The following is a 25517-nucleotide window of genomic DNA, read 5'->3' as shown; positions in this document are numbered from 1 at the left end:
ACATTTGGGTTTTTCATTAGTTCAGATCATCTATAAATGTATTATTTACAGGTAATCCATGCCCACCAGTATTAATTTAAACATTTCTTAGAATTGTGTATCTTTAGTCTCTAAATATTTCTAAACTCAGAGACCCACTCCCTGTTACAGGCTCCTGTTTCTACCTCTACCCCACAGCATCTCGTACCGTTAGAGTAAGATCTTATCCTTAAGTTATGGGGTAAACTAATTCTTTAGGGAAAAACTTGGAAAATTAACACGGTATGAAGTTTATATGCTACTAATACCACAAATGCCAGCTGGCATATGTACAGCCCTTGTAATTCAAAAAACTGATAAACATTATTTTATATAACCCTCAAAACAAAGCAAAAAAAGCTAAACATCATTCTTATTCTATAAATTTATGCCCAAAGAATTATTTGAAAAAGAGAAAATCATTGCTCTTCTGCCACTATATCTACTGACCTGCTACATCTTTGCTTGTGCCTTGCCAGAATGAATTATTCACGCAAACCTTTGATTTTATGCACTGTATCCATCTCCTCTTACCTATTTGAAGACATGATTCTAGCCTTTTATTTTTGTTTTAGATGGAATCTCACTCTGTCACCCAAGCTGGAATGCAGTGGCACGATCTCAGCTCACTGCAACCTTCGCCTCCTGGGTTCAAGCGATTCTTCTGCCTCAGCCTCCCAAGTAGCTGGGACTACAGGTGCAGGCCACCAGGCCTGGCTAATTTTTGTATTTTTGGTAGAGACAGGGTTTCATCATATTGGCCAGGCTGGTCTTGAACTCCTGACCTTGTGATCTGCCCACCTCGACCTCCCAAAGTGCTGGGATTACAGGTGTGAGCCACCGCGCCTGGCTGGTTCTAGCCCTTTTATCCTTTCTTGCATTACCAATTTTCCCCTCCCATCTGGATCATTTGCACTGGTATCACATACATACACACTGTTAACTCTTTTTCTGGGAGCAGAGACAAAGTCTCATTCTGTCTCTGTTGCCCAGGCTGGAGTGCCGTGGCACAATCTCAGCTCATTGCAACCTCTGCCTCCAGGTTCAAGTGATTCTCCTGCCTCAGCCTCCCAAGTAGCTGGGACTTAAGGCACACACCACCATGCCCAGCTAATTTTTGTATTTTTAGTAGAGACAGGATTTCACCAGGCTGGTCTTGAACTCCTGATCTCATGTGTTCTGCCCACCTAGGCCTCTCAAAGTGCTGCGATTACAAGTGTGAGCCACTGTGCCCAGCCAACACTGTCTTAATCTCAACAACAACAGCTCCCTCTCTGCCCCCACATTTCCCTCCACCTACATCCCTATTCTGCTTCTTTTTCACTACAAAAACTTGCTGTTTTCATTTTTCTTTTCCTCTTTCTTGAGGTTTTTTTTTTTTTTTTTTTTGAGATGGAGTCTCACTGTGTCACCCAGGCTGGAGTGCAGTGGCGTGATCTCAGCTCACTGCAAGCTCCGCCTCCCGGGTTCACGCCATTCTCCCGCCTCAGCCTCCCGAGTAGCTGGGACTACAGGCACCCGCCACCACGCCTGGCTAATTTTTTGTATTTTTAGTAGAGACGGGGTTTCACCGTGTTAGCCAGGATGGTCTCAATCTCCTGACCTCATGATCCACCTGCCTAGGCCCCCCAAAGTGCTGAGATTACAGGCATGATGAGCCACTGTGCCTGGCCCAGCTTATTTTAATCAGGCTGTCATCCCTATCAGATTAATCAAAACAACTCATTAAGGTCACCTTCATGTGGGTCACTCTAAGGTCACTCCAAAGCCAATGGTCACTTTATTCCTCAACTGATTGATTTCTCAGACACATGTGAGTCAACTGATTACGGCCACCTTTAGTCTCTTCACTTGGTTTCCAGGATACTAGGTGGTCTTTCTTCTTCTATCACTCTTTCCTAGCCTCCTATGCTGGTTCCTTATCTCCCAACTTCGAAATATTGGTATCAGTCCCCAAAAGTCTTTTCTCTCTACAGTTATGCTCTAGATGACTTTATTCCCCTATCTGATCTTTAATACCATCCATATATTGATAATTTCCAATTTGTTATCTCCAGATCAACCTTTCCCTTGAGGTTTGAACTTCTAAATTAAATGCTTTCCACATGACAACTCTACTTGGTTATTTATTCAGTGTCCCAAACTTAAAACACCTAAAAATGAACTTTTAATTCTCCCTGACAAACTTGCAACTCCTGCATTCCTCCCATCTCAGTAAATGGGAACTTTCCTCTAGTTGCTCAGGCCAAAGCCTTAGGGAACATCCTTGATTCTGTCCCTCCCCCATTCCTTCCCTCCCTCCTTCCTGTCCCACTCCCCACCACACACATCCATCCCACATCTGCGGCAAATCTCACAGGCTGATCTAGTTGCAACCTTTCATAAATGTATCTTATCGAATTGAAATCATTCAAAAAAGACCCATCTTCACTGCTATAACTTTGGTTAAGTTGCCATCACTTCTTGCCTGGACTTGTAATCTCCTCATGACCGGTCTCTCTACTCTACCAATGTCATTCTACAGTCTATTCTCAACACAGCAGCCATAAAAATCCTTAAGAAAACTTAGGTCAGGTCAGCTTTCTGCTTAAACCTCCAAATGGCTTCTCATTCCACCGAAAGTAAGAGCCAAAGTCCTTCCTTTCACTTAAAGGCCTACACACTTTCGTGTCCTGCTGACTTTCTGCCCTTATCTCCAACCATGTCCTCCCTGGAGTACTCTGCTAGAACCACTCAGATCTTGCTGTTCTCTGAACAAGCCAGGCATGTTGTGGTTTATGGCCTGCTTGACCTAACCCTACAGCATTTTCCCAGGGAACTACTATAGTAAAACATGCTTTTTATGTATTACTTAGTAATGTGCTGCACACCACACCCCTCATCTTTAATTTTAATACAATCAGACTCTCACATAGCATATCCAGTCGAAACAAAACAACGCTCCAGAAAACTCTTGTTATTCCTCAGCATCATAGGCAGAAACACCAAGAGGCCCCAAGCAGTGTTGGTGCTGGGTCACTGGAAAATATCCTCAAGCCCCAGGCAGGCAATAAAGTAATGAATAACAGGGCAAGAAACAATAAGGCGTTTCTACATGAATCAAAGTCAATGTGGCCCTTCTTATACTGTAACCTGGACGTTTTTATTAATACCATTGGTGTGCTGGTTAAATTGTGATTCAGATCAAAATTAAATGGTGAACTAAATTGGTTTAGTCGTTATCTGATAGAGCCAGTGATTTATAGCTGCGCCAATGATTTGAAAATGTGACAGATGTATAAATAACTCAGCCTAATGGATGATTGGAAGCAGAAAGAAAAAAGACAAAAAACAAAAAAACAAGAACTCAGCCCATTTTGGGAGGTTAATGCTTCTCACGTTCTCTTCTTCATGCCCCACCAGGGACATATTCTTAGAAGAGGAAACTTACTTGATAAATCTCAAGAAAAGCGGGGAAAGCTCCCTGGACCGTGGCTCTACTCTTTCCGGGAATTTTGTCAGAGCTCTCCAGAGCAGGAATCTGAAGTTGGTGTGGTCAAGTCTTTCCCGACAGTCAGTTTTCAATGCTAACTGCTCATGATAAAGAGCTCCAACATCTCCTTCCTGGGTCTGCTCCCAACTTTCATCTCCAATGGACTTCTCATCTGTCATATCATTCTGTAGTTCTTTCTCTGCAAGAAAGTTGTCAAAACCACCAGACAAATATCAACATTTATCTTAAGTATTTCCTCAAGAGAGGGTATTTCTTTCTCTATAATGTAAGGAAACAATGTCACTCCCAAAAGTTATCAAGATAATATATGTTTCATCTCTGTTTTCCAATTTCCTGAGTAATTAAGCAGTAAAAACAAAACAGTTAACCATTTTTCTTTGCAGCCTCCTCACAACCCCTTACATACCAGCATGTGTAGCTGCTTTTTCTAGATGCTCATAGTAGACTTTCCAAAATTGCTTATTTTCCATTTCGTGTGCATGAGAACTATGGAAAAAAAAAAAAATCACAAAACAAAAAGTGTGGAACGGTCATTTTAAGATTGCTCACGGGAAAAAAAAAAAAAGAGTGAAAGGATATAACTAAAATGTTAATTAGGTTATCCCTCAGTGTGGAGTCCTAAACACCTTTTGCACTTTTCTATATATTTCAAAATGCCTGCACTGAGCACAAATTATTTTTATAGTCATAAAGCACTAAAGAGTATTTTTAAAAATATAAGTAGATCCTTAAGAGAAAATAATTTTTAAAGGCACACTTTTAAAACTGGGGCATGGGGCATGAATAAGATCCATTAAGAGAAGAAGGAGCCCTCTGGAGAGAAAAGTCAGTTTGTTCAAAACTAACTTAAAAATAGTGAGTTTCCCTCCACCAAATTTAAATATACTTATTAACACAAAGGCAGAATAAACATTTACTAACTACATGAAACATACTTTTCAGAACTTAAAAGGAGACATTAGATGGATCACATAAAGTGCTTATGTAGTTTGATATCCTAGCAACAATACTCTCGAATATTCTGTCACTAATTTTCTAAGAGTATGCATAAACTTTATACGTGACATGAACTGTGTATGTTGCAGACTGACTCTACTCAGAAAACAAACCAACAGGTATGTTGTTGTTTCTGTCCTTCCAAACAGAAAGAGGTACCCAACAGGAAGACAGCCCAGCCACTAGGGAGAATGCCTCATGACATTCAGTAATTGAAGAACCAACGCTGTTGACAGTGTGCTACTGGTAACATGTATGTCAAATTCTCTCTTCTGAAAGTATAATAAACAAAATAATGAAGCTGATGTTGGGAGAATCTTGCTTTTGGCACATTGGTTTTGATGGCTTTGAAGGGTAGTAAAAGGTAGACAAAGTGTAGGAAAACGTAGACAAGGGTAGTAAAGGTAGACAAATTGGTTTCAAATTGTAAAGGGATTGGTCTATAAATGTTAACTCTCTTATTCTGTCAAATAAGAATAACTAATCGTTGGGGTTTTGAAAGGCCTCACATGATATTTCCAATCTGATAAAAAAGTGAGTGTGTATTATCTGAAGACAAATGTCTGAAGACAGATTTCTATACATGAGCCATAATGAGTATTTTCTTTTCTTTTTTTTTTCTTTTTTTTTGAGACAGAGTTTTGCTCGTTGCCCAGACTGGAGTGCAATGGCGCAATCTCGGTTCACCGCAACCTCCACCTCCCGGGTTCAAGCGATTCTCCTGTCTCAGCCTTCCGAGTCACTAGCATTACAGGCATGCGCCACCATGCCTGGCTAATTTTGTATTTTTAGTAGAGATGGGGTTTCTCCATGTTGGTCAGGCTGGTCTCGAACTCCCAACCTCTGGTGATCTGCCTGCCTTAGCCTCCCAAAGTGCTGGGATTACAGGCATGAGCCACCGCACTCGGCCTATGACGTATTTTCTACGTGACCACTGAAGGCTTTTTGGGGCTAAAGGGATTTTGGATGCTAGACAGCAAGGTTTTGAAAAAGTCTTTATTTTTAAAGTATGGCTCAGTGACTCAATATATAGAAATAAAATTATGCAACTATTATACTTCCTTGCTGTAACAAATTTTAAGAACACAAAAGTATCATAAAAAGCAAAAAGAGAAACTCCTCCAAAGTTATTTCAACACACACAGAGACACATATACAACAATGGAACTACTGAAGATGTGGCATCAGAGAGAATTCTTCATGTTTATTTTTAATTCACCTTGTCTCACAAAGGATTTAAAGTAATGTAAATACCATATATACCCATTCATTCAAATCATACCTAGGAGGAGTATAATCTGGGCCCCATCATTCTGCAGTAATTAAAGTATAATAGTTTCATCCCATTTAACCCACGTTTACCTTATGAGTTCAATAACAGGATCCCAGAGTGCACTGAAATTAATATATAGCATGCCTAACAAATAACGAAGCGGCACCTGCAATTACAGGAGACTAGTTTAATAGTGGGTAATGAAATACAATACAGAAGTACTGAAATGCAAACATCCCAAGTTGGACAACCTGAGGTTTGGAAAGAAGCCTATGCGATAAGAAAAAAAGTTGCAGGCACCAATCCAAAATTCATTGTATACTAATTTTCCTCTTCTCCCCAAAATGTCACTCACTATTTAAAATATAAAGAATTGCTGCAGCAAATACAGTATTCAAATTCACTCCAGGTGTTCATTCATTTAAATGTACAGATTTGACTAATGATTAAATTCCCTTCTAACAAATCTTGCTGTCGCCAGATTAAGACAAAACTTCAACAGTAGTCAGTAATGCACACATGCCAAAGAACGCAAGGAAACATGCTGTGAATGACTGAGGCTTTGCAAGTTCAGTAAGTCCAAAGTTTCCCAGTCACCTTTTGGAATAAGGGTCATTATTACTAGGGAGTAATGTGCTAGGGAGGCACCATCCAGACTGGTGGTTTTATTATTTAGGGGTGTGGTGTTTGTATATATTCTAGCAGCAGTCTTTTTTCCAAATGAAACAGAAGATCCTAATACATAAAACAGGTAAGAGAAGAACTGCTCTGACTGAAGGGAGAATGCCTCCTTTTGGCCTTACTCCCAAAGGGGTCTGCGATGTATCTTCAAGGGTCACGGAATGAAAACCCTGATATAAAACATAGAAGACTGGGCCGGGTGTGGTGGCTCACGCCTGTAATCCCAGCACTTTGAGAGGCTGAGGAGGGCGGATCACGAGGTCAGGAGATCGAAATCATCCTGGCTAACGCGGTGAAACCCCGTCTCTACTAAAAATACAAAAAAATTAGCTGGGTGTAGTGGCGGGCACCTCTAGTTCCAGTGACTCGGGAGCTGAGGCAGGAGAATGGTGTGAACCTGGGAGGCGGAGCTTGCAGTGAGCAGAGATTGTGTCACTGCACTCCAGCCTGGGTTACAGAGCAAGACTCTGTCTCAAAAGAAAAAAAACAAAAAACAAAAACAAAAATACATAGAGGGCTGATGTTCTGCAGCAGCAAAAAAATCTAGTGAAGAACAGGCTTTAAACCTGACATTGAGTCCTCCTGTTGCCACTACCTACCTACCTACCTACCTACCTACCTACCTATCTGCATTACTCAGGTTCAATGAGCCCCTGCTTACTCATTCCTAAAAAGGTACTAACATGACCAGGTACGGTGGCTCACACCTGAAACAGAGAATACTAAATTATTCCTACTACTGAAAAAGCTGGCAGAGCTATTTAACTCAAAGCATCTAAGAGAACTGGGGATTTCCCTTATTATTTTTAAATTATTATTATTATTTTGGTGACTACTTGGTATGCTTCCCAAAATAGGATTTAAAGCATGAATTAAAAAGGAAAAAAAAAAAAGGACACTATTTTTACCTCCTGTAACGGCCCATCAGGGACAGCAGCCTGCACCACATCATGTCTTAGTTTTCTTAAATGAAGAAGCTTCTCTCTATAATCATTCACAGTTGCTGGAACAAGTTCTGCCTGGCGTAATATAGCAAAGACAGACTGCCGTTCTGAGAGCCCATCATCCTGAATAACCAGGGAAAACCATGGAGAAGACCAGTCAGTATTTTGATTTTCCAAAACGAACATTAAATGTGACCGAAGGTCTAAAAACAGAAAAACTGGAATATGTGATTTTTAATGAAATAAGCAACACTTTTGTTTTGGTAAATGATTCTTTTCTCCCCATACCATTTCCTTCTTGGTAGATAATTTAGTGTGTAGTGCATAAATGACAACTAAAAAACAGGAAAATCATTCTCAAGTCACTCAAATTGATTGGCAACATTTGTTGAAATAAAAATATATACATGCTTTCGCTTCACAAATTTACTCCTAGTAAACTGCATTATGGAACTATTTCCCTACAGAAACATTTCTGTGTAAGGATGTTCACTGTAGTATTGTTTGAAACCCTAAAAAACTGCAAAACCCACCTAACCATCCATCAACAAGCAAATGGCTAAATAAGACATTTTCAATTGTGGAGTAGTATTCAAACTTCAAAAGGAATGAGATAAGACACTGGCTGGGTACAGTGGCTCACACCTGTAATCCCAGCACTTTGGGAGGATGAGGTGGGCAGATCACTTGAGGTCTGGAGTTCGAGACCAGCCTTGCCAACATGGCAAAACTCCATCTCTACTAACAACACAAAAATTAGCCAGGCGTAGTGGCAGGCACCTATAATCCCAGCTACTTGGAAGGCTGAGCCAGGAGGATCGCTTGAGCCGGGGAGGCAGAGACTGCAGTGAGCCAAAATCACGCACTGCATTCCAGCCTAGGTGACAGAGTGAGACCCCGTAAAAAGAAAAGAAATGAGGTATGAGGTAGATATAGAGGTAATCATATGGAAAAACCCCGTGATATCATTTGTTTAAATTATATGTATGTGTGTATTCAAAAAGTCTGAAAGAATATTCACCAATTAACGGTGGATTTCCAGTGGTGACTTTATGGGTAGACAGGAGTAAGAGTTACCAAAAAAAAAAAAAAAACAATTTTTATGATAAATATATAGTGTGTTAATTTTCTGCAAAGGTATCATTTTGGAAACTACAATAATATGTAAAACCACATTTTTTTTTAAACCTATCCACTCAAACAGTTAAAGTACCTCTATTAATTCCGGAAGCTGGACATCAAAATGATTTAGGATCCTTATTGTCAAAAGTCGAATCTGGAGAAAGTAAAAGGTATCTTTCAAATTCCAAAGTTTAAGCATAAAAATAAACTGATTCACAGCAAGATTTAAGTTTTATACTATTAAAAAAAAAATACCATTTGACCAGAGTAATACGTGCCTATTCTAGCCCTTATTTCATATTCAACACCAACCAACACCTAGTTAAAATAGTACATGGAACAATTAGTAGTTTCTTTGAACTATGACACTATAACCGTGTCTGTAAATAAGTACAAAGAAGTTGATTAAGCTGACGATTCAATTAAAGTTAGTGATTTTTATTCCTAAGTAATGTACAATATTCAGGTATTTCTGCATACCTAAATGAGCAGGAGAACCACCTAGAAGACTTAAAAAAAAAAAACTATGTTGATTTTTCAATTCTACCCTAGCCCTACTGAATTGGAATCTCTGAGGGTAGGGACCCAGAATTTGTATTTTTATTAATCTCTCTAACTAATCCTACTGCAATCAGTTTGCAGGCCAACATTTAAGAATCATTGCTTTAAACAGAAATCATCCCATAGCAACACTTTCTAACTAAGATGCTCTGAAAATCACTGCAGTCCATATAGAAACAGGAGAAGAGAGACTGCGGACACACTACCACAAAACACCATTACCTTGGATACACCAGTTGAAATGTTTGCTTGTAACTTGGGAAATAATTCCATTAAAGCCTCCTGGGAAAGTGGCCCTTTGCAGCCACACAAGGATAATCTCTGATAATAGAGATCAGCCAACAGCAACACAGATGGCTCCAGAGGAAAGGTTCTGCAACGAGACGTTCATTAGACCCAAACTGCACCATATGACCCAGAGTATCTAGACTATAGTATAAGCCACAGAAAATGATCACTGATGAAGAAAATGTAAAAGGTAACAGGCAAAAGTCTCATGTGGACATTTGGCTCACTTCATAGATGAAGAATGTGAGGCCTAGCAATAATGAGTGACGTATGCAAGGACACACAGCTGGTTGCAGGCAGAGGAGGGAGTAGCATATGCTAGACTCCAATGTTGCCTCTTCAATCCACATAGTTGTAAATCACAGCCATATGATATATATAATATATATATAGTCTTTGTTAAAATATATATATATGTAATATTTATTAAGTGTTTGTCATGTGCCAGGCACCAAGCCAATGAGGAAAGTAGTAGAGACAAGTGGTCTGACACACGAGCTCTGGGGTAGGGCAGCCCAGGGTTGAATCCAGCCCCATCACTCATGAGCGGTGTAACCTCAGGCAAGTTGCTTAACCTCTTAGTATCATCCTTATGCAACAAATATTCACTGAATACCTACTATGTACTGTGACTTTTCTAGATACTGTAGATAGAGCAGTTAACAAAAGACAAAGTTCTTTTCTTGGAACTTATATTCTAGTAGGTGAAAGTAGCCAATAAATAAGTACTATGACAGTGATGAGTGACATGAAGAAAAGTAAACCAGGGGAAAAAGGCTTGACAAAGACTGCATGCAGGGAGTTTTGGGGAGACGGTGTGGGGCTGAAGAGAAGCACCATTTGATACAGGGGTGCTCCTAAAAGGAGGAGACCGAAGGAAGTGAAAAAGTGAGCTAAAAGGGTATCTGAAGGAAAAGCATTCTAGGCAGAGGGAACTGCAATGCCAACTGTGAGGTGTGCTTGTCTGCAGCAACATCGAGGAGACCATCTCAGCTGGAATTGAGCTAAGGAAGAGTGCCTGAAGATGTCAGAAGTAGCCAGGGGTTAGCTCATACAGAGCCCCGAGGAACATGATGAGGACGCTGGATTTTATACAGAGTGAGATGGGATACCTCTCGAGCAAGGTTTCTCTACAGTAGCACTACCAACATTTTGGGCCAGAGAACTCTTTGTGGTGGAGGGCGGTGCTGCCCACTGCAGGGGGCTCAGCAGCATCCCTGGCCTCCACCCACTAGATGCCAGTAACAGTGCTCTTTCCCCCCACTGTGACAGCCAGAAAGTCTCCAGGGTTGCTCCCAGTTGAGAAGCACTGTATTAGAGGGTGGGGAGCAAAAGAGTGGCATGTCCTACACTTAGAAGCAGCAGGGCAAGAGCGGAAGAAAGGAGACTCATCAGGAGTTCAGACCACGGCTTTCTTTTGAAACTTTAGTTCCCCCATCTATACTGGTAACAGTACCCACACATAATGGAGTTGTTGTGAAGATTAAACAATGTACATAATGTGCATATAAGGACACAATCAATGCAATTGTTTATTACTATTATTGCATGCATTGCACAACTTAATCTCTACAAGGTGAGATTTCTATTCCTTCCTTTTTTTCTTCGCTATCCCTTTTTGAGAGATAATCAAGTTGAGGTTAACTAAGTCACCCAAGGCTACAGAGCTAGTTAGTGGTGGATTCAAGACTCAAAACCAGGCGTCTTGGCGGTGAAACCTAGGTGCTCATCAGTTCACTAGCATAGCAAAGAGAACAGAATCCTGTGTCTACTCTGCAAGCTTATGCCCCTGCCCTCAAAACCAGAGCCACTCCTGTTGGACATCTCTGTGTCTCCAAGGCTTAAGAGCCACCTGGCTGGGAGGCAAGCTGGCCTTCCCCAGGGGGAACATGGGCCCCATTCTGCGCTATGTGTGTCTTTTGTTTCAACTTCTACAGCCACCTTCAATTGTTTATACCAAGGGTGAAAGTACGAGAAGTTTAAACAGAATGATTTTAAAAGGGAGACTATGTAATACGGTAAATGTGGTGATGTCAAAGAACTAATCCTCTCTAAAGGAAGTTAATTTAAACCAATACAATTAACCATGGAGAAATGCCAACTTCACCCAGATTTGGAAAGGCAAAGAGATTCCGGATTATTATAGTATTCCCCTACAGTCTCGTCTTAACATAGCAGCCAGAGTGATTCTGTTTAGGTCAAAGTCACTCCACTGCCAAAAATCCTCCCATGGCCTCCCCTTTCATTCAGAGTAAAAGCCAAGGCCCTGTGGTGACCTAAGGAGGTCTACTGCCTCCACCTCTATGTCCTCTTCTCCTACCACCCACTCTTGTGCTCTGCTCAGCCAACATGACCTCTCCTTGCTGCTCGAGCCAGGCACCCACCACCCCTACAAAGCGTTGGCACTCATGTCGCCTCCAGGTCTGGAACCCAGGGAGCAGCCCAGACCACAGGTATCCTCATGGCCTATGTCCCTCACTGCTTTCCACGTTCTGCTCAAGCGTCTCCTCCTTGGTAAGATCATTTCGATTTAAAACTGCAACCGCTCCCCTCACCTCTGGACTCTCCCTGTCCCCTGACCCTGCTTTGTTTTTCTTCACAGCACTTAGCACCTCCTAACACGCTATACAGTTTACTTATTTATTCTATTTAGAGCCTCTTCTGGCTACAACACTAGCTACAAGAAGGCAGGGAATTTTGTCTGTTTTATTCACTATGTTTCACAGTGCCTAGAACAGGGCTTGGCATGTGAGAAGAGCAAATGATTAACTACTGAACAAAGTGAATGAATAAATCTTTAAAACACTTGGAAATAAAATGGAGTAGACTTCAGGAAAAAGCAGCAAGTCTTGACAGTTTAGAAAAGATACATTGTTGACTCCCCCCAAATGGTTCTGTGCTACTACCAAAATCAAAGGCTGGCTGAACTATTCTTAAAAAGCAAACACAGAAACCAAACCAACAACAACAAAAAAGAAACTGGATGGTTTCTGTGTGTAGTAAAAAGAACACAGGGAAGTTTTCGGAAATGCTGATCACGCCAAGTTGAGGCCGAACAAGAGTGGGAATGTTCCTGTTGGAACCATTAATCTACACACGTAGTAAAACACCCTTTACAAAGATGAATCTGTATTTAAAGACTGTGTCAAATGTACTTATTTTAACTGGAGGATCTAAATCAATATTAAATTTCACTATGTGAATACAACTCAGGTATAAAATAGATCAAGGGGATTTTCATTATGTCCAAGATTTCACAACAATAGAGGCTTTTATATTTTATTCATTACTAAGCCAGTTGGAAGATGTTTACTTACAATACTAAATTCTTCACATGTTCCACAGGAACCAAATGAAGAAGTTCAGAAGATTCTTCCAAACTTAGTAGAGTATTTACAGCTTGACAAAGAACAAATAAGTTCCCTAAGGGCAGAAAAACAGGAGAAACCACATTACTTATTTCTTTGACATTATAACTATCAAATACCTTATTTATCAAATACTTGCTACTTATGGGAAGTTCTTAAAGTGAATTCGTGCCTTCCAAAGAATTATCTGTCAAACATCTAAATATAACAGAAAGAAACAGAAAAGAGAAGTTTCCAAATCCTATATTTTACCTTTCTTGAGAAAAATAAGGCTGGGCATGGTGGCTTATACCTGTAATCCCAGCACTTTGCGGGTGCTGAGGTGGGAAGACCACTTGAGGCCAGGAGTTCAAGACCAGCCTGGGCCACACAGTGAGTCCTCATCTCCATAAAAGATTAAAAATCAGCTGGGCATGGTGGTTCACACCTGTAGTCCCAGCTACCAGGGAGGCTGAGGTGGGAAGATTGCTTCAGCCTGGGAGGTCAAGGCTGCAGCAAGCCATGATCGTGCCACTGCCCTCCAGCCTGGGTGACTGAGCAAGATAGTCTCAAAATAAATAAATAAATAAATACTCAGAAGTAGAGAATAAAAATGTATGTATGTTCCATTAACCAAAATGAGTACCAAGTATAATGGTCCCACTCACTGACGTTATCAAAACTAGGACTTTTGAGGAGTACAGGCTTGGATTTATCAATAGCTAAGAAATTATCTTGGTATAAAACTTGTTGATTTTATTTTTCAAGTTTATGAGAAGTCACATATTTAATGGCTACTACCTATAATACACTCAATTAATGATTTTATTTATTTATTTAGAGACAGAATCTTGCTCTGTCGCTCAGGCTGGAGTGCAGTGGTGTGATCTCCGCTCACGGCAACCTCCACTTCCCAGGTTCAAGTGACTCTTCTGCCTCAGCCTCCCAAGTACCTGGGATTACAGGCATGTGCCACCACAGCCAGCTAATTTTTGTATTTTTAGTAGAGATGGGGTTTTACCATGTTGGCCAGGCTGGTCTCGAACTCCTGACCTCAAGTGATCCACTCACTTTGGCCTCCTAAAGTGCTGGGATTACAGGCGTTAGCCACTACACCCAGCCTTATTTTTTTAAAGAGAGTGGGGGCAGGGGGGGTCTCACTATATTTCCCGGGCTGGTCTTGAACTCCTGGCCTCAAGTGATCCTCCTGCCTCAGCCTCCCAAAGTGTTGGGATTACAGGTCTAAGCCATGGTATCCAGCATAATTAATGATAATTAAACACTCATTTAGTCTCTAGCCCAGAGGTCAGCAAACTATGTCTCTAGCCCAGAGGTCAGCAAACTATGGTCTGCAAGTCAGATCTGGTAGGCAGCCCGTTTCTATATGGACTGCAAGCTAAAAATGATCTTTACATTTTGAAGGGGTTGTTTAAAAAATATATATATAAAATATAATATATAAAAAATATATAATACATATAAATATATATAATATATACAAATATATATAAATATATATATATGCCACCAAGACTGAATGTGGCCCATAAGACCTAAAACATTTACTGTCTGGTCCTGTACAAAAAGATTTTACCAGTCCCTGCTCTAAGCTCTAGATCAGCGCTGTACAACAGAATTTTCTACAATGATAAAAATACTTGTCCTAATATGTCGCCACAATCCAGTATAGTAGCCACCAGTCACATATGGCTACAGAGCACTTGACATGTGGTGAGTTCACTTTATTCTCTAATACATCTGCTTAGTATCTAACACAGAATGCAGCACAGTAATATTAATATTTAAGTGAACGAATGACCACTATGTACGCGTGATTTTTTAAAAAATTCTGCATTAGAATAAAACAAAATATTAAATAATTGCTTTTGATTTGCTGTTTGCAGGCTAGTGGGGGAGACATGTAAGTATCCAATAGGAAATGGTGTTTTGGGCAGGGTAGTCTAATTCTGCCTGAAGAGTCATAAAGGCCTTCCTAGAGGTGTTGTGCCTGAGCCGAGTTTTGAAAGATAAGCAAGAGTTCACTGAATGACAAAGACCTAGAAAGGTCTCCATGCAGAGGAAACACATGGGCAAAGGCAGCCACACAGTTGTAAAAGAATGTATCTTTCTCAGGGTAAGCAAATGGATTTGCTTGGAGCATAAGGTGCATACTAGGAGTCAGATGTACGTGGGAGATGAGAAATAGGATCTGGTATGGGGCTCTAAAACAAATGGCCTTCAAAGCCATGGCATCCTTTTGATATGTCCCCTTCCTTATGCTCAAGCCACCATGACCCAGTCACCACATTATGTGGTAAAAGTGAGACACACCCACCATATCCTCGTTTCTTCCAGATTTATCATCCAGGGGGTTATGCCAGAACACAATGTAAGTATTATTCTCTAATAGCCCATGTGTTTACAATTACTTTGAGTGTGCCAGAAAAGAAGAGAAGAAAACACATGATGATTGTAACTGACCTTTCCCAAAGCTTCCTTTATCAACAGTCATGAAGAGTGCCTCTACGAAGCAGGTGACGAGTGGTATCACCTTCTCTTTCTCAAGAGGTCTGTCCAAGCGGGAGAAAAAGGGAAAAGTTCAAACTGGCATTCAGTGGTTTGTTTCAGAGAACAGCAAGGAATGGCTAACATATTTTAATCAGCATGTTATCTCTTTCAAAATTAAACATAGCTTATTTTCTTACCTAATATGAGGCAACACCACCAGGGCTGCCCAAGATTGTGAAAGGTAAATAGTATCTTTATTTGGGGGTAACTTAATTATAGATAAAAGATGGTCCAATACTGGAAACTGTTTGTTTCTTCCCTTGGATCTAGTCTTCTTCTGCTTTATATAGGACCTGAAGGGTTAAAAAAAACATATATGTTTAAAATAACAGAGGATGTAATCGCTGTTGCCCTCTGAAGTCTGAAATAAAATTGGATTCTTACCATTGTGGAGCATTAGAGGGAAGGAACTGGTGGTGGTGGTTGAGCTAAATAAATGTGAGTCATTTACTGAGTTTTCAGTAAGAGGCTTTTTCAGCTCCACTGGCTCTACTTCCTTTCACTTCTATTTTAATTTGCTTTATAACTGAAACCAAGTTTCTTCTAGTTTTAAGTATGATTTCTCAATTCTGTGCTCCTGGGCATGTTTTTGATTGGCAATTCACTGGAATGAACTGACTTCGTCCATTCTCCCTTTCCTTTTTGACATGAATTTTACTACTATCCACAAATGTAGAACGATGTTGCAGAGTTACTGTGATGAAGTTGACGAATACCACTAACATGATTATGATATCTAAGTAATTTTCTCCTGCTGCTTTGACCAGATACACAGTCGCTCAATGACATTTTCCGACATGACATTCTGTTTTGAATATCTGTGACTCTGGTACTACTCTTGTTAGCCTCTTTTTATTTTTGCCAGTGTGCTATACCTCGGTCCTATTTGAAAGACAAAAATCTAATCAAAAGAAAAATCACAGAAATCATAAGTTAAATGATTTGTTTTACAATTTATCCTCCAACTCCAGTTTGGTTAGCTTGTTATGCAATAGAAGTGGAATATCAGGTTTTTACTCTTGTGCCCTTTTTATCATTAAAATTCATCAAAAAACAGTCAGCTAAGGGCAGGAAGGAAAAAAAGAAAAGAAAAAGAAAAAAAATTCACCAAAAAGCTACATTCTCTTTTGTTTCATACTTACCAGAATGTTTAGTGTTTGGAAATCATGATAGATAATTAAGTTAATTTAATTATCAATTCCTTAAAGTCACCACATCTTGATATATATAGTCTTTTTAGTAATAATCATGACTCAACAATCTGCAAAAATCTTACAAAATACTGAGATGCTTTAAAAAACAAAAGTGAGTCATTAGTTGCCACGTCACTCCCGTTTTCCAGACCTGCCAATGGCTCCACCAATGAAGTCCGTACTCCTTACGTCATCTTGTAAGGCTCTCTGTGATCGGACCCTTGCCCACCTCCATCTCCTCTCATCCCACTCTCCTCCTTGCTCTTTACCCACAGAGGTTTTCTTTCTGTACTTCAAACATGCTGAGCTTATTTCTGTCCCAGAGTCTCTGCAGTTAACTTTTCTTTCTGTCTGGAGAGTCTCTCACTGAGATCTTTGCAAGGCTGGATTCTTCCCAGCTTAAAATTGGACCAAACGTCCCCTGGAAAGGAATAGTGACCCCTCTCCATTCACTCTCCCTCTCAATACTGCTTTGTCTTCTTTTACCACGATCTGAAATCATCTCGCTTATTTGCTTACCTGTCTCACCACATTCCTCTCCCCCGAAGAAGGAACTTTTTTCTTATTCTTTGTTGCACCCCAGTGTCCAGTGCCTGACACTGTTAAGTAGTTGTCAAATGACAATAAGTTTATCTTCTAAAGGGTCTTTTCACATTTATTATCTTTATTTTTTATCCCAGCAAACTGGTGAGATGGGTAGATGGAGTGTTACTAGTAACATTCAAACTATGATTTTAAAATCTTCACAGAAGGAATCAAAACAAAGGTGACCATTCACATATGCCATATCTCCGTGGGGTGTAGCAGAGGGGTATTTTTGCAGAGAAAGAAACACAGAAGTGGGAGTACTTGCCGTGAGTTAGCACGTCTAAATTTATTTATTTATTTTAACACGCCACCTTCCTGGGAGGATCTGAGATGGCTGAGATGCTGAGGTAAGAAAGTCTGACACCCAGTCTCAGTTAGAACCTTAGCTTCACCTCATGGAAGCCAAACAACAAAGCAGCTTCACTCCCCCTGCACAGAACCCAGTTTTGGCAGGTACAAGGAATCTGCCTGCTGGAGATGGGCTTGGGTGTTGACAAATCAAGAGGAAAGTTTCAAAGGAATAATTCTATAGGAGTTACTCACTACCCATTCCTCAGGAATCAGAATTCAATACATTTAAAAACCAACAAGATGCTGTTGGCATATTTTAATAGAGAAGCAACTTGTAAGGTAGACAGAAGATACAAGTAGGTGTTAAGATGAGTTTGCTAAACACAGCGGCTCAACCTATAACTCCAACACTTTGAAAGGCCAAGGCAGGAGGATCACTTGAGTCCAGGAGTTTGAGACCAGCCTGGGCAACATAGCGAGACCTCGTCTCTACAAAAATTAAAAAATTAGTTGGGCATGGTGGTGCGTGCCTATGGTTCCAGCTACCTGGGAGGCTCAAGTGAGAGGAGAGCTTGGGCCCTGGAGGTCGAGGCTGCAGTGAGCCGTGATTGTGCCACTGCACTCCGGCCTGGGCGACAGAGCAAGACCTGGTCTCAAAATCATAATAATAATAAATAAAACATTTAAAAAAGAAAATAGGTTCCTCCAGAATCTCAAGCTGATCAAACTCAAAATCTAGCTCTGCTGTATGACTGTGGGACAGTTACTCCCACCTCCATGGATGTTTCAAAGTCGAGTATTCAGCACAAACTCAAGGAATGCCCATCAATTCTGCCTCAGAGCAAACCAAAAACTCAACAACAGGTCTAACTACTCCAAGATAAATAAGAAGATTAATTATAAAAACAAAGGAAAGACAAGGGAACTGGTTTCCTAAGCTACAATTTCTAGACGCATATCCACTTAACTATTTGAGAAATGATACTACGAATCTTCTCATGTGTGTAAATAAGCTTTGTTTTTAACTTCTAAAGGGTGTCATTTTGAATGAAATTAAGAAATTAATCCATGACACTTAACAACTGAAACAATATAAAGGTATATAATTTTTTTTTTTTTTTGAGACAGAGTCTCGCTCTATTGCCCAAGCTGGAGTGCAGTGGCGCAATATCGCTCACTGCAACTTCCACCTCCCTGGTTCACGCCATTCTCCTGCCTCAGCCTGCCGAGTAACTGGTACTACAGGCGCCCACCACCATTAAGTTTTTGTATATTTAGTAGAGATGGGATTTCACCATGTTAGCCAGGATGGTCTCGATCTCCTGACCTCGTGATCCACCTGCCTCAGCCTCGTAAAGTGCTGGGATTACAGGTGTGAGCCACTATGCCTGGCCAGGAGTGTGGTTATTAAAAAGTAGCATGAGGAATCCTCAAGGTGAGGGAACAGTTCCATATATTCACTCTGGTGATGGTTATAAATCAACACGTGATAAAACTGCATACAGCTATATATCTATATATGTATACAAACTCAGATGAGTGCACATACAACTGATGAAATCTGATTAAGATTGATGGATTGCACCAATGTCAGTTCTGCAGTTGTGTATTGCAGTATGCTTAGGCAGGATGTACTAATGGGAGAATCTGAGTGAAGAGTATATGAAACCTCTCTGTACTATTTCTTGCAACTGCACATAAATCTACAATAATTTTACAATAAATGGTTAAAAAATTAAGTCACCTCTATCTTTCCCTTACCATCCTTCTGATGTAAACAAAGTTAACAGGTTTGTGTATCCTTCTACGTGTTTTTCTATGTTCATACACACATTTTGCTTTACCTTGCAAAATGAGATCATACTATACATATTATGTGTGTAGCTCTACAACGTGCTTTTTTCACACAACTTATCACGGACATCCTTCCAGTTACATATAGATCTTCATTTTTTTACAGTATTTTTGATATATTATATTTAAATGGGTAATCTTATCATCATTCCAGGAATAAAAACTTAGCACTCACCCCACCATCTGCGGTGAGAAAGTCAGAGGGTACTTTTCAATTGCCATCGAGCCAGCAGTGGGAGGTGCCGCTTTGTTCAGAATGAGCTTGGCCAGAATGGCCAGAGCTGCGTCTTTGACTACAGCATCATCAATTAGGAAGCAATTCACAATATATGACAGAAAGCTTGGTAGAAATAGCTAAATTTAAGAAAAAAAAAATCACACTTATTAACAGATATAATAAAGAGAAGATTGTAACAATTCAAAAAACTGGACCAAAAACAAAGGATCAAGAATCACAATGGCATTAGACCTCTACGCAGGAGCAATGGAAGCTAAAGACTGTGCAGCCATGTCTTAAAAACTCTGAGGAGGGATGACTTAGAATCTAGAATTCTATAGCCTGCCTACCAATAATGCAGTATGAGGAGAGAATAAAGACATTTTCAGATGTATTAAATCTCAATATTTTATCTCCATGAACCCTCCCCAGCCCCATCAAAATTAGAGACTAAACTATAACAAGAGAAAAACACGGAACCCAGGAAACGAGAGAGAAGCAAAAGGAAGTCCCAGTACAACATTTGTGCAGTGGGCAGAGAAAGCAATGCATTTAGACTGGACTTGCTCCAGGAGAAATGTCTCCAAGAAAGAAGAAAAAGAAAAATTGAGCTGCTAAATTATCTGACAGTTTTGTCATGTGAAGGACATTTACAAAGCTGCTGGAAGACAGACTCACTGGCCAGCTATTCAAAGAAAACAATTTCCAGTTTTTAAAGAACGAGGTAATTATAAACTCTAAGAAAAATGAGGCCAGGTGTGGTGGCTCATGCCTGTAATCCCAACACTTTGGGAGGCCAAGGCAGGCAGATCACCTGAGGTCAGGAGTTCGAGACCAGCCTGGCCAACATGGTGAAACCCTGTCTTTACTAAAAATACAAAAATTAGCCAGGCGTGGGGGTGCAAAACTGTAATCCCAGTTACTCAGGAGCCTGAAGCAGGAGAATCACTTGAACCCGGGGGGTGGAGGTTGGCACCACTGCACTCCAGCCTGGGTGACAGAGCGAGACTATGTCTTGACAAAAAAAAAAAAGAAAGAAAAATGAGAATGTATACAAAAAGGTCACGTAATCATAAAATACTCCTTGTTTATATAAGTATGTGTCGAATATGGATTCAACCAAAATTTGTGATATAATTCTATGGGGAGCATGAGAGGTACAAAGGAACTAAAGTCCATCTGCCATACGAGGAAGTCTACACATGAGAACTAAAACTGGCAAACCAAGGTAAAGCAGAATATTCAGATGATTTAAAAGTATAAAGTAAATAAAAGAAAAAAATAGCTGGCCGAGGCAGGCGGATCACGAGGTCAGGAGACTGAGACCATCTTGGCTAACACGGTGAAACCCCGTCTCCACTAAAAATACAAAAAATTAGCCGGGCGTGGTGGCAGGCGCCTGTAGTCCCAGCTACTCAGGAGGTTGAGGCAGGAGAATGGCGTGAACCCGGGAGGCGGAGGTTGCAGTGAGCTGAGATTGCACCACTGCACTCCAGCCTGGGTGACAGAGTGAGACTCTGTCTCAAAAAAAAAGAAGAAGAAAAGAAAAAAATAGCTAAAAATCATTAGATCCAATGGCTGCTAATAAAATGGGAACAGAAAATAAATGACTGCTGTTTAACCTGGTTTGACTTCCTAAACTACATACATACATGTAGTATTTGGATAAAAATAAGATTTAAAAAAAAAGACCAAAGGCAACAGGGGAGAAAGGAAAAACGCAGTTGTTAAACAGAGTCAGCTGAAGTGTTCTCATGGAGCTGAAAGAAACAGATCTTGGACAGGTACAAAAGTGTTCTTTTTAGGCAAATGAGAATATATATTATCAAAGGCTAAAAGGAAGAATATTGAGAGGACAGATACAGAGACATGTTTCCATGAAGTATACTGTAGGGTTACTAGTTAGGAGGAGGGGCAAGTGTTTGATGAGAAGGAAGAGAAAAAAATAAAATAAATCCAGGTTTAGATAAGAACATTTTCTCCCACACTCAGCTACCTTATTTTGGAGCAATGAAATCAATTTGCAAACTTCCGCCAGTGCAAATTGTTTCACAAACTATTTTCTATGCTTCAAAATCACATAGAAGTTTCTTAAACTGTTTTTTCAATTTTACCACATGGTTCTGTAACTACCTAAAGGATTATTTAAAAAACAAGTAATCTAGAATTGAATATAATTTCTTTAAAAAACATATTGACTAAAACATCGAGCACTTATCCTGTTCCTCTCAAAAAACAAACAACAGGATTTCAAATTTGATCATTTTTTCGTGATAGATTTGTTTTTAAAAATACTCTGAACTTAGTATCTTGCTTACCTGCTCAAACTGCTTCATGGCAAACATGACTTCAGAAAAACTGAAAATTAAATGTTTTTCAAATCTGCTCTCAAATATCTGTGACCAAGGTAAAAAATATTAATGTAAGCACACAGAGAGTACTTCCCCATCCCCCCAGCAAGCAGCTATAGAAGGGAACGGCAGGCACACTTCACTCAGTGCTCTGTCCAATCGCCCAGCCTTCTCCAAAGGCGCTTCCACAGTTGCAAAGGGCTTCTGCTGATTACACAGGGCTCTGCCTAAAGGCTGCTCAACTCTTACCCAGCTACAGTGAGTTATGAAAGGGCAAACAAACAGCATGATTGTATATCTTCCCTCAAAGTGTACTGCAGCGCTCCATTAAGCTAGAAAGAACTTCACCAACCTTTCTATTTTCAATCCCACTTCCAAATTCACTAAAACGCAAATCTCATCAAATCTTATCCCTGCTTGGAATTTTTTCAGGGTCCTCCACTAATGCAGGATAAAACCCAACCTAACTTTTCAAAGCCAAGCAAGAGCTTTGCTGATATCATGTCATATCATGTGTCCATGTCCCCAGACTGCAAACATTTATGAACACATGTCTTTCCTGTTCCCTCTCCTAGTATTTGTAACCCCGCTTCTGACTGGCAGACTGCTTTTCAACCTTCAAGGACTATCCCAAACACAAGTCCTTTGAGAAGGTTTCTCTGTTGCTCAACCCCAGGCAGAAGTAATAGTTAAAATTCAATATATCTCTAATAGACACATTGGCTAGACTATAACTACTCAGTTCCAGGCTCCATTTCTCCAACAACTATCAAAACCTACAGGCATCACTGTTCATCCTGGATTACCCAGCTCATACCCAGCACACGGTAAGCTCTACATATTTGCAGAATATGTATAGATTTAGCTTTTGACACATTTTGCTTATTTACATTACTGCATACAATTCCCATCTCCTTAACAAGATTATAAATTCCTTGAGGGCAGAGCCTTTGTCACACTTCACTTGCATCCCTCAGAAGGTTTACTCAATGCTAAACATATTATTAACTGCTCAATTAATATTTGTTGAAGTAAATTACTTTTTCTATGGTTTCTTTGATGAGGGTCTCCGGCAAGGAAACGTTTTCACCCAGGATCAAAGCAGAAATTACATCCAAGAGGGTCTTGCAGCAAGACGTGGAGAGACTGGCTACTTGCAGTGTTTGAGATAACACCTGCAAAAAGATAAAACAATGTATACTCAGTAATCAGCTTTTAAAAAACAGACTCTTGAGAATATTAAGTTGGGAACTCACCTTACAGATATCAGCAGGCATGGTTATCTTTGTTCCACTTCCATGTTTTACAAGTATAAGGTATGTTTCCAACAACCTTTTAATCTGTTCAGAACTTTCACAACAGTTAGTTTTTGTTACTTTTGTATGTAGATCCAAGAGTGATTCCTGCAAACAAAGAATTTAACAGAGACAGTAACTATAAAGTATCAAACTCAACTGTGAATACAATAATAAAAACTGTGTGACAGTTCAACTTTTCCCATTCTTTTGCTTTGGAAGAAAAAGCCACATTTACCAGGAGTCACTAATGGTAACAGCTAACATTGACTAAGTGCCCTGTTCTAAGTGTTTATATATATGTTTACTTATTTTGAGATGGAGTTTCCCTCCTGTTGCCCAGACTGGAGTGCAATGGCGCAATTTTGGCTCACCGCAACCTCTGCCTCCCAGGTTCAAGCGATTCTCCTGCCTCAGCCTCCCAAGTAGCTGGGACTACAGGCATGTGCCATTTTGTAGTTTTAGCAGAGACAGGATTTCTCCATGTTGGTCAGGCTGGTCTCAAACTCCTGACCTCAGGTGATCCACCCACCCTGGCCTCCCAAAGTGCTGGGATTACAGGCTTGAGCCACTGTGCCCGGCCCATTCTAAGTTCTTTACAAGTATTCACTCGTCATCCTCACAGAAACCCCGAGGGAGAGAATATTATTACCCCCATTTATTAGATGAAGAGACTGGGGAATCGAGATTTCAAATAATTTTCCCAGGTCACACTAGCAGTAAGTGGAAGGGTCAAGATTCAAATAGGCAGTCTGGCTCCAGAGTCTTCTACTGCATTTCAAGATACCGTATCAAATAAAAAATAGCACGAGGGCAGAGGGAAGGAAAATTTTAGTATGTGTAGAGAAGTGTAAATAAAACAATTATAAAATATAACTTCTAGGAGTGCTTTGCAAAACTGAGAGCAGAAAGGGTAAATTCTTAGACTCCTTATCAAAAACCCATCCTTAAAGATTAGAACTCACTTGCAAACATTCAAAAAATGTACCAAAATGTTCCTTGGAGATGTAGGACACAGTGGATTTGACCATGTTTTTGAGTGTTTCTCCAATTAACGTCCATGGTAGTTGAATTTCTGTTTCAGTGACAGGTCCTAGCTTTTGCAAAATTAGCTTCACTGCCTGTGGGAATACAAGTCATTAACATTAATATATAAACTCTTATTTTCAAGTATTGCTCTGTGAGTCACCATTGTGATTACATTAGCTAAAAATCAGGCCTGTAATAGTCAAGGATATGGCAACTTTGATGGTTAATAATGTGTCCCAAAAGGAACTTCTAAACTAGGATGGGAATTTTATCATTACAACTGTTCCCTCCCCACCTGCCTTTGCCCATTAATCAATTTATCTTACCCCCTAGCATTCAAAATAAAGAAGACATCAATGACTCTGTAAGTAATATCTCACTGTCCAAGGCCTACATTGGGTAAACATTGTTACTGAACACCCAACACTCCCCATCCAGGGCTTTCTATCTATTCTAGGTTGTCCTCCCTCCACATCATTTGCCTCATTCTTTTCTACTTTCTGTTTCATCCATCCACATAGATTGTAAGAACCCCTCCCCGTTGTGTACCTGGCCTGTACAGGAGTGAAACATATTTCTAACTCCTTTGCACATTTCAAAGAGCAACTGTCCAACACCTTCGACTTTTTCTGGATGTTTATCAAGATCAAGAAACATTAAATTGAAAAGTGCATTTTTATCAGAGACCTAAAATGTAAAGTAGAAATGGAAAATTATATTCACAAACATAAACATATCCAAATGAAGAACTCTCATTTGCTATTCTACATATTCTTATTTAAATATACTTAGGAAAAAATTGTCAAAGGAACAGACATTTGTAATGATTTCAAACTACTGTAACAGTGTATTCTCACTTGGAATGTCACACAAAAGAGTGAATTCATTGGTATTATGGGAAGATATGTACTACAAAAAACTACAGAAGTCAACATTCTATCTTTTAAAGTAAATAAATTTGTATTTTGTATTGTATACAGTAAAATATTTGCATTTTATGAAATAAAATAAATTTAATATTAATGTTTTTATTACAAAAACCCTATAAAATTTACTATGAACATTTTATACAAACACAAATGACACCATGCTACCAGTTACTTCCAGGAAACTATTAGAAAAGTTCTTATTAATGTCACAGTTCATGTATTTACTGACTTGAATTAGACAGCACTTTTGACATATACACACTGAAAGCTATCACAAACCTAAATAACAATAGTGACCCAAATTAGATCACATCAAGTTGTGAGCAACAAATAAGTCTTACTGTGAGATAAATTCAAAATAGTAACAGATTTCTGTTAAGTAATATACAGATACATAGATAAAATTAGCCCATAGTAACCACATTTTTAAAAGATATCTACTTCCATTCATCAGACTATTATTACTATTATTTGTGTGT

The 25517-nt window shown here is 39.7% G+C and overlaps 1 protein-coding gene across 3 annotated transcripts in view; it reads right to left on the bottom strand.

The window, feature by feature from the left end:
- UTP20 (UTP20 small subunit processome component) overlaps nucleotides 1-25517 on the bottom strand; it is a 108525-nt gene that overhangs the window by 73361 nt on the left and 9647 nt on the right. For all 3 annotated transcript variants that reach the window (XM_017946146.3, XM_003907027.5, XM_009181515.4), the window contains exons 7-21: nucleotides 24659-24796; nucleotides 24046-24201; nucleotides 23042-23188; nucleotides 22826-22960; nucleotides 21753-21830; nucleotides 19393-19571; nucleotides 15429-15584; nucleotides 15205-15293; nucleotides 12694-12799; nucleotides 9311-9461; nucleotides 8619-8681; nucleotides 7370-7528; nucleotides 5870-5946; nucleotides 3918-3997; nucleotides 3449-3689 (exon numbers count right to left, since the gene is read on the bottom strand). In XM_017946146.3, the coding sequence (XP_017801635.2) occupies nucleotides 3449-3689; nucleotides 3918-3997; nucleotides 5870-5946; nucleotides 7370-7528; nucleotides 8619-8681; nucleotides 9311-9461; nucleotides 12694-12799; nucleotides 15205-15293; nucleotides 15429-15584; nucleotides 19393-19571; nucleotides 21753-21830; nucleotides 22826-22960; nucleotides 23042-23188; nucleotides 24046-24201; nucleotides 24659-24796 (1955 nt within the window). The remainder of the gene's footprint in view (nucleotides 1-3448; nucleotides 3690-3917; nucleotides 3998-5869; nucleotides 5947-7369; nucleotides 7529-8618; nucleotides 8682-9310; nucleotides 9462-12693; nucleotides 12800-15204; nucleotides 15294-15428; nucleotides 15585-19392; nucleotides 19572-21752; nucleotides 21831-22825; nucleotides 22961-23041; nucleotides 23189-24045; nucleotides 24202-24658; nucleotides 24797-25517) is intronic.

This window comes from Papio anubis, chromosome 9, assembly GCF_008728515.1.
Source record: "Papio anubis isolate 15944 chromosome 9, Panubis1.0, whole genome shotgun sequence".
Taxonomy (NCBI): domain Eukaryota; kingdom Metazoa; phylum Chordata; class Mammalia; order Primates; family Cercopithecidae; genus Papio; species Papio anubis.
Note: the sequence above shows the minus strand (reverse complement) of the source record. Positions and strands in the feature narration are given on the sequence as shown.